Source organism: Balaenoptera physalus (assembly GCF_965194825.1).
Source record: "Balaenoptera physalus genome assembly, chromosome: 7".
Lineage (NCBI taxonomy): Eukaryota > Metazoa > Chordata > Mammalia > Artiodactyla > Balaenopteridae > Balaenoptera > Balaenoptera physalus.
In genome coordinates this window covers 3,219,940-3,229,636 of record NC_138886.1, presented here as the reverse complement: position 1 = coordinate 3,229,636, position 9,697 = coordinate 3,219,940, and the positions used below count along the sequence as shown (strand labels likewise).

General features: G+C 58.0%; 1 protein-coding gene across 3 annotated transcripts in view; it reads right to left on the bottom strand.

The window, feature by feature from the left end:
* Positions 1-433: 433 nt before the first annotated feature.
* The window catches only part of COL5A1 (collagen type V alpha 1 chain), a 159,243-nt gene continuing 149,979 nt past the window's right edge, over positions 434-9,697 (bottom strand). For all 3 annotated transcript variants that reach the window (XM_082470134.1, XM_082470135.1, XM_082470136.1), the window contains exon 66: positions 434-2,780. In XM_082470134.1, coding sequence (XP_082326260.1) covers positions 2,634-2,780 — 147 coding nt within the window. In that variant the 3' untranslated portion in view covers positions 434-2,633. The remainder of the gene's footprint in view (positions 2,781-9,697) is intronic.

Below are 9,697 nucleotides of genomic sequence, written 5' to 3'. Positions count from 1 at the left end.
CTTGGGCAGTGGCTTCCTTCCACTTTCTGTGACCTTGGCCAGGATTTTGAGAGTTTCTCCTGTCCTGAGACTGGGGTCACACACTGGTTTAATGCAGGGGAAGGCCCTGGTCACACTTAAGAAGACAGCCGATCACATCTGTTTACGGTGGAAACATTAATCTTGATTTATTGAAAAACGATTACAATTATTCCTCTGTTACACAGGTTTAAAATATTTTAAAACACCCTTTCCTGGACTTTACAGTTAAAACGTATGAACACGTCTACTGGATTTTTAGGAAATGTACAACGTGTCACTCAACATTCTAGTTTTAAAGGGCCTAATGTCCTAGAACCTTTACCATAGGCTTTCTTTGAACCGTTTTTTCTTTTCGCCAACATGTGTCCAATTATGTAGATGAGGGGGAAAAAATAAAATTACGCCAAAAGAATTTCTGCAAATATAAGAAGTAATTTTATTGCAATATACCATAGCTAAGTGGTCTGGGGAAAACGGGACACATTTTGACTTCAGTACAAATTACAACAGCTTTGAAGGGTCCAATGGAGGAAAAGATCGACAGAATAAAAGGAGAACTCGGGCAGGATGAGAAATCAAAATGGAATCACATGACCTAGACAAAACCCACAGGGCGCCCTACGGCAATGCTCCGATATGGCTTTTCTTTTGACGAGATGAAGGAGAGGGTCGTTGGCAGATGCTGGCATCCTGGGTTCGGAAGAATCTCGAAGCCAGACTTTTCTTTGACCAGAGCAAGACTCAGTTTCCGGGGGAATTCCGGAAAGCCTCGTGGGCGGCGTGTTGTCACCCTTGGCTTTGCTCCGCAGTGGTTTCCTAAGCTGGAACCACAGTCCAATGAGGCGGGGTGGGCGGAGAACAGCACCAGAGCTGGGACCTGTCACAGCTCCTCCAGAGGAGGCAGCGCAGGGCCCCGGGGCCTGTCTTGCTTCTCCCATTGTGGAAGGAAAGGGCATTGCACAAGGGCAGCTTTTCACAGTAAAGGGATCGCCTTTCCTCGCTGGCCCTGACAGTCCTCATCTCGCTCAGGGAGGAGGACCAGTCTCAGATGGAACCTGGCCGGTCCCGAGCGCCCGCGCGGCTGAGACCCGCACCCAGCACATTTGCAGATGGAAATCCAAATCACTTTCACGGGGAAAAGGCACCGCTGGCAACCCCGGAGGGGCTCACAGAGTTCATTGCACATTTGTCTGTCTGCTGAGGCCGCACCCAAGGCAGCCCAGCTGAGAGGCCACAGGCTGCTTCAATTCAGTTCTTGCAACAAACGCAGAAATTAGCACCACAAACATTCGGCAACAGAATACAATCTGCCATCGTTACACCGTGGGCCATGCAGAAAGCGACCATGTGTTTTGTGTGTGTGTGTGTGTTTTCAGATCACAGATGCACAGCCTAAGATTGGTACCCGGACTGGGGCGGCTTCACTGCTGTCTGGGAGGAGAACGGGGCCGTGGGAGGGAAGGTGACCCGCATTTACCTTAATGTCCTTGGCAAAAACCCAGATGGTGGAGGCAATAGCCAGGATGGAGAAAGATGGGAGAACGAGGCCCGGCAGCTATCCCCAGTGTCACCTTCAAGGAGATCTTAACAGATAGCACCACGAAAGAGAAGTGTAAAAATAAGCACCAATTTTCATTTAATTATCATCTAGAGAAAATGTGGTTTCCCTGCCCTGGACATCCTCCCATCAGGCTCTGCAGGAAGAAACATGGAAAAAGGAAGCAATTAAAATTAATTTAAGCCTGCGTTTTCATCTAAGTGCATGTGGAGAAGGCAAAGTATAAAATCCTTTTTTCTTTTTCTCCCTGTTAAAAAATAAAATCCAGAGCTAATCAAAGACTTGTCTGAAAGGGGCACTGGCACCTGCTTTTTAAATGGTGGGGTGAATTCTTGCTGCCCTTGGCAAACTTCTAATTTCTCACACGTCCTTGAGCGGGCAAGGGTGCGGACTGCATCCCACAGTGGACACCCCACCTGTTTTTTCAATTCTCCCAGTGGGACCGAAGCGGGGTTGACAGGCATGATTGAAAGTCAGGGACACTGAACATTTATGACAATACAATACAAATATTTACTTAAAACTCACAAAAACAAAAGCACCTTTAATCCATCGGAAAGGCACATGCAGGATGACATTTGGCCTGTGAATGGATCTTGTAAAAACAGAGGCTCTGGAGGGTGAGGTGACCTTTACAAGGCTTGCCTCGGAACAATTTTTGAAGGTCAGGGGAAATACACATCTTCAAGTTGAATTTTTTCCAAAAAAACCCAAAAAACAAAACATGATCTCCAAATACTGCAGCCACACCCGGGCCCCTGTGGACTCTCCGTGAACGAGATCCACGGGCTCGGGGGCAAGACGCGTGGGCCCCGTTCCCTTCCCTGGGGAGTGTGGTGTAGACGGAACGGAGCTGGAGGAGGCGGGCGGCTGCGGGGCATCTAGGTCATGTGATTCGTCTCCGGGGCGGGGACTCGGCTCTTTCCCTTTGCTCTCTCTGGGTGTGGGGTGGGCCCCGCGTGGTGGGGAGGGACGAGGGGCCTTCACCGTCCAGGACACCCACGGGCGGTGCGCTGAGGTCACGAGGTTGCTCTTGGGGCCGGGCTCGCGGCTCCTAGCCCAGGAAGCAAGCCGGCCCCACTTCAAATCCGAATTTCTGTGACGCTTCACCAAAGTCGTTGAACATGATGTCCACAATGGGCACTTGCTCCACCTTGGGGGTGTCGATTTCCAGAACGGTCTTCTGATACCCTTTCTTTGTCTGGGGGAGGGGAGGGAGGGGGATGCGGGTCAGCGGGGGCTCTGAGATGAGCCAGCCATCCACGCCCGCCACGCCCACCGCGGCTCCGAAAACCCACCCACAGCAGGACGAGCTGTGGGGAGCAGGCAGCGCACCCCAAGACGTCCGCCTCACCCCCCCATCATCCGGGAGGGGCACGGGCGCCCGCGTAAGGAGGCTGTGCAAGGGTCCCCTCCCCGCCAGGGGGCACATCCACACCAGGGAGCACATCCACACCAGGGACTCCTTGTTCAGAGATGAAGAAGTCTGAGAATTCCAAGACAGCGACAGCTGACCGCAGGCCCTCCCTGGGGCCACCAGCAGGCTGGGTCATGCTCGGAAGTGAGAGGGATCTGCGTTCCCAAGTTCGAGGAGAGGGAACCTTACCCCCGCCCTCAGAGGAGTACTGGGTAAACTGAGGTACGGAGGGACAGGGCGAGCTTGGGGAAGGAGCACCTGCTGGGATGAGTCAGGCCCTCCCTTGCTCCGGCCACCTGTTGCATCCCCGTGAGCATCTGAGTTCATGCTCAGCACCACCCTGGGGGACGTGAGCCCCACGTTTCCGATTAGGAGAGTGAGCCCCAGGAAAGGGACAGAACTGCTCCAGGAGTGGTGTCACCCCTCCCAGAATACAGGGGGTGAAGGTGCAAGTCCACCCTGGTCAGACAGCACCTACACCCAACCCTGAGCATCAGGACACTTGTCAGGGATGCACTGGCCCCATCCCCCGGCAATTCCCCCAAGACGAGGGTCCCGGATCCTCGTAGACACGGTCTGCCCACCTGTCTGGGACCAGCAGCCTTCTCCACCTCGCACTGGACCAGGCACATCCTCAGCTGGATCTGGCCCCGGGGAGGCCCTCCCTCCTGTCTGATCCCCAGCGAGGCATGTCCAGCTGAGGGAGAACGCAGTGCCTCCCGGGGCCTCGTTCCCCTCCCGTGGGACAGCGTGGGTCCGTCCCTCTGGGGGAGGCCGTGACCATCACCCGGGTGACCACATAAAGCCCCTGGAGTCCTGCATGGCCCTGGAGAGGCGCTCAGTAAGTCCAGCTGCTATGAGGTGGCCTTCACTCTCCGGGTGGCAGCGTCCACGACGGCCCCAGCCCCCATCTTCCCCATGGATCCCTCCCCAGGGGGAGCCCACTTGGTGAGGAACAGCCCGCACGAGGGCACCTTCACGTGACAGCAGCTCAGCAACCTCACGGCACCATTAGGGACAGACTGTGTGTGGCCCCCAGATCCAGGTGGGGAAGGCTTAGCTTAGTGTGACCGAGTTGGGAGGCGGAGCCACTGGGAGCCAATTAGGTCACACTGGAGCCTCATGAATGGGATTCGTGCCCCTTTAAGAAACAGCCGGAAAGCTAGCTCTTAACGCCACGTGAGGACACGGCGAGAAGGCGGCTGTCTGTAACCCGGGGGGAGGGCCCCCACCAGCGCCCTGCAGCTGGCTCCCAGCTCAGACGTGCAGCCTCCAGAACCGTGAGAAACAACTGCCTGTTCTTGGTAAGTCCCTGGTCTGCAGTGATTTGTGACAGCAGCTCAAGCAGACCGGCAGAGATGCTGGGCCACAGCCATTCAGCTAAGCTGCCCCCAGAGTCCTGGCCCTCGGAAACTGAGTCAAATGACAAATATTTGTTGCTTTAGGTGCTAACTTTGGGAGGTAATTTGTTACAAGCCATGGATAACTAATATGCTCTCTGCGGCTCATCTTTCTCAACTGGAGCTCCACGGAGGTGGAGAGGATGGAAGGAAGCCTCATGGGGGCAGGACTCCTGGCCAGGCCTCCACGAACGCACCGAGCCCGGGAGGGACCTGCTCTGTGAGTTTCTAGACGTCGCCTCCTGAAGAGTCTCCCTGACCCCGCGAACTTGTCCTCCCCACAGCCCTGCCTTAACGAGAGCACTCACTCCTGCCCGCAGCAGGCCGGGCTGGAAATACTTTAAAGCCAGGACTCGCACTTACGAGCCAATGTGCGTCCCCTCGGGAGCTCGTTAGCACCGCGGGCTCTGGCCCATCCCAGAGACGGGATTCAGGAGGCCTAGGGCGGATGCAGCGTCTGCATGGTTTAGACGCATCTTGGGCAATTCGGACACACGTGGGTCACGGCCATCCCCTGAGCGACACTGTCTGAAGGACCTGCTCCGGCGGCCAGGAGCTCAAGGGCACAGATGCTACGAGCTTCCAACACAGGGGCCGCGGCCCGGCCTGGGGGAGCACGGCCAACTGAGCTGCCAGGGAAGGGGCTAAGGACCACTGCGGCCTTGTAGCCGCTGGGAAGCACTGGGCGGGCAGCAGGGCTGGACGCAGGGTCCCCAGAGAGGATGCCCACCCGTGCCCCTTCAGGATGGAGCCCTGGGAGGAAGCTGAGCCCTCGCCCTCCCTCGGCCAGTCCAGCGAGGAGGGGCCAGAGTCCACCCTGCCTGCCCCAGCTCTACCCCCTCACCGGTCCCAGCAGGGACCGCCACCCAGCAGGGACTCAAGTGAGACGTCTGGCCTGGCCTCCCCTGGGCCACTGCTGTCATGGGGAGCTGTGCGGCTTCGGCCACAGGCGGCCTGAGCCTCGCAGGCCAGTGGGCTGGGCAGCCCGGCCTTCTCCTTCCCCACAGGGAATGGGGCAAATAGGCCTTGGCAGGGCCAGCGCCCGTCTCTTCCGCCCACAAGGGACGGCGGCACGTGCTCAGCTGGCAGGGTGATTTCTCCCGGATTGATGGGGCCCCAGCGCTCCGATGATCAGAGCGCTTAGAGGGGGCATCTGTAAGCTGTAAGCCGCCGTGTGCACACCGCTCCATTACCCCGTTATTCCTGAGGCATAAATAACCATTATGGGCTGGCAACGGCCCCCGGGGGTGCGCAGAGCTGCACGAACAAGGGGATTTATGTGGCGTGGCTCCTTGGGCCTCCTGCCCGGTGATCTGTGCTCCTCCACAGGGCCGGCCCTTCTCGGTGGCCCACCCATCAGGCGACAGAGCCGCACCATGCCAGTGTCCAAATCCCAGTGTCTCTGGCCCTTATTTTTTATTTAATAGATTTATATTATTTATTTATTTTTGGCTGCGTTGGGTCTTCGTTGCTGCGCGCGGGCTTTCTCTAGTTGCGGCGAGCGGGGGCTACTCTTCGTTGCGGTGCGTGGCCTTCTCATTGCGGTGGCTTCTCTTGTTGCGAAGCACAGGCTCTAGGCGCGCGGGCTCAGTAGTTGTGGCACATGGGCTCAGTAGTTGTGGCACACGGGCTCAGTAGTTGTGGCATGTGAGCTCTAGAGCTCACGCTCAGTAGTTGCGGTGCACGAGCTTAGCTGCTCCGCGGCATGTGGGATCTTCCCGGACCAGGGCTCGAACCCGTGTCCTCTGTATTGGCAGGCGGATCCTTAACCACTGCGCCACCAGGGACGCCCTGGCCCTTATCACCATGTGAATCAAGCAGGCCCCCCCCCCACCCCGGGGGAGGCAGCTAGCATGCATTCCTTCTGGCCTCCTGCAGGATTACCTGGGAGGGGTGTGACTTTTCAAACCGTGGCTGAACTTCTGGTGGGCAGTGGAGTTGGGTGGGGTGAGCAGAGCGCTGACTGCTCCAGGCCGTTCTGCAGAGGCGCCCCTACGCCCCACCTCCATGCTCTGCTCAGCCCAACCCTCCCCCGAATCCCGTCTCCTGCCTGCCTGCTGGGCCCATGTTCTCCATCAACAGGATTATTCTGTTTAGAGCCATGATCTCTCCACCTCCTCAAAGGTAGCATCGTTTCCAGAAGTAAAAATGTCAAGCGCCAAATCCAGATATTCCCATGATGCTAAGTCTTGCCTCTGCATTGGAGATGCCCAGAGGACCACTACAGAGCTCAGAAATGACTGCCAGGATTCCTGGCGTCGGGGCAGAAAATTGGATCTGTGTGGTTGATTTTCTCAAGGAGAAGCTCACGGTCGGGATGTCACATGGATCTCAGCTTCGGGGCTCCTGGGCAGCAGGGCTGGCTTCTTTGGGTGGAGGCGAAGGAGCCCGGTCCTTCCAGCCTTCTGAGCGATCCCCAAATCTTTGACTGTCCTTCCTGTAGACTGGCAATTTTGTTCCCCGGGGCGCATGTGCCAATGTCCGGAGGAACTTCTGGTTGTCACAACTGAGCGGGTGGAGGCTCTAGCTGGTCAAGTCCAGGAATTCTGCTCAACATCCTACAATGCACAGGACTCTTCTACTCCCCTGCCACACCCACACACAACAAAGAATCATCCGGCCCCAAAGGCTGAGAAACTCTGGTCTAGAACCAGGTTTTCTCTGCATGCCTTAAGGGAGCAGAACAGGAACGACAGGTGGAAATAATGGGCAAGCGGGTGCCAGCTCATTTCTCAGAAGAGCTTCCTAACACTGAGACTTCAGAACCGTGGCCTGGGCTGACTCAGGAGGTAGTGAGCTCCCTGTTGATGGAGGCATTCAAGGTGCAGCTATGCCAGGAAGGGACTGCGGTGGGAGGAATGCTGGAGTGGGAATTAGGAGACTCAGCTCCGCCATACCCTGAGGGTCTTGGCAAGTCACTCACAAAATAAAGCGAAGACCCTGATCAGCGGTTCTCGCCCAGGAGTGGGGAGTGCCCCTCGCGCCTTGGGTGCATGGATGCTGGTGATGTCCTGAAAGGCCCAAGCAACGGGCAGCTGCCCCAGATGCTGACAGCACACCCACGTCATCAGGAGACGTCGGGCCAGAGGGAGAGGACTTTGGATTGTAGGATTAAGGAAGGTCTGAGCTTGCCCTGTACTGGGAGCCTGCAGAGCTGGGAGGTCGGGTTCTGAGTTAGACAGCAGCGCTGGAAACTTCTGGGCGGGGAGCTTCGAGAGGAAGAGGCATGGGGGCACTTGAATCTTCCCAGGAAGCTCTCAAGAGGGCAGGAGCCTTCTGAGCTGCATTAGGGGGCCGGGGGCATCTGCCTTTTCACCCCAGTCGGTTCTTCACAAGATACATTTTCCCAGCATCCCTTCCAGGGAATGGTCTCTCTTCCAGAAAACCAGTCTGCACCCTTTACCAGATGACACGTATGGGGCCACCCAGAGTGTTTCCCTTTCTGCCCTGGAAGCCAAGGAGCTCCAAGCCCCGCCCCAGGCTCTGTCTCTGCTCTACGAGAGTCCCTGTTTCTCCTCACATCTCCACCTTGACTGCCCTGTGCTGTGAGCCCGTGTTGCCTAAAACCATCACAGGAACAGGGATTCTTCTGGGGCTCATGGCAGCTGAGCACGGCTCTGAGCTCTTTTTAGGCACGTTCCCGCTGGAACAGCCCTGTGACGTGGTGCTGTTATTACCTTCGTTTGTAGGAGACAGACATGAGGGATGATTTTACTTGGTGCCTCACGACCTTCTGGGAGCAGCCTGGGGTTTGCGTCAGGAACGTGAACAAATGCTGGATGGCTGAGGCTTCCGGAGGCTTCTGGATCCCTTTCCACAGGGAACTGCATCCCTATCTGACCTTAAAAAGGGACCAGTTCTGCACATTCCATGGACAGGTCTGAAGGACTGACCCTCACCAGTCCCGGGGGCCAGGGCAGCACGGAGGGGAGGCCCAGCTTGCCGAGGAGGTTGCCCTTCCGGGCACCCTGGCCTCATGCCTGCCCTGCACTCGCCTCTAGCCCCGAGGAATCCCTTGGGGGTTACAACTAGATCCTTTTGTAGGGAGAAGGACTGGAGCTTCCCACAGCTGAAGGGTCCATCCCAGTCCCGGCGGGGCAGCCAGGGGAGGAGGCAAGACGTGAACTGGGTCCACCCGAGTCCTGCTCTCAGCGGCTACGAGCGACCCAGTGGGCCAGCACTGCCCCCCCGCTTTCCCGCCTGGCCGAGCCTGCCCTGCAGGACCATCCAGACACTCTGGCTTGGCCAAGTAGCCAGACCACCTGAGCAGGGAACCCTCAGATCCCACGCACGCCCCGAAAGCACAGGACAGGAACGCGCAGCAGGGGAGACGGACCCACAGGCAGGAGCACTGGCTGCTCACAAGCACGCAGAGACAGCTCAGTGCCCGGGACGCCTGCCCCTGGCTGCGGACACCTGTGACCAGCTCTGACACATGCCCTGGCCACTCTGTACGACAAGGGTGTTGGAGCCAAGTGGTGAAACCTTCTGGAACCAGGAAGAACCAGAAGGGACTGCAGATGGTTCACTCAATGTGGAAATCCACGGGAAGGGCCCTGACCGGAACTGGGGCCTGGGAATTAGGGAAGAGCTTCCCGACCTCGAGACCAGAGGCACAGTGCCTTCCAGAGGAGGGTGTCCACAGGCACCGGCACCGCGAAACTGGCCCTGGACACTAAGTGGGGTGGACCCCCGACTAGCCCTGTCCCCCAAGGGAGCCGGGCTGGGTGGGGGCCTCGGGCAGGGTTTCTGGGGAGCAGGTGGTGAGAGGCCGGGGGTCTGATGTCAGATGTGACGCTAAGACCCGCAGAGGCGGTGCTTCCTGCTGATACCCCCATCTCCAGTCCTGGAAAGGCCACAGGAGGGACACGTCCGAGGGTTTCACCAGGGCTGGGCCCCGTGCACGGCCCAGGACAGGAGAATGCAGCTCAGACCCGGGCTGCCCAGGGCAGACGCAGCCCCGGCAGGCACAGTCGAGGGGCTGACCCTGGCAAGCACAGGGGCCAGGGGCCAAAGAGTGAAGCAACCCCAGGCCTGACTGGCTCCTCGGGCCTGAGCAGAACGTCCCTCCCAGAGGGCGGCACAGGGTCCAGGGAGGTGACCCAGCGAGGGCTGGGGGTGCCACAAGGGTTGACACTGTCACCGCCCTCTGAGCCTGCAGGACACCTCCCAGCATGGCCACACTCTCCGGAGAGAACTCAGACTCAGCTCCGGCCACTCCCCAAAAAGTGGAGGCGTCTCAACTTCCGAATCGGACCAAGAACGCTCCATGTCACACCAGGCACGGGGTCAGGGACCCAG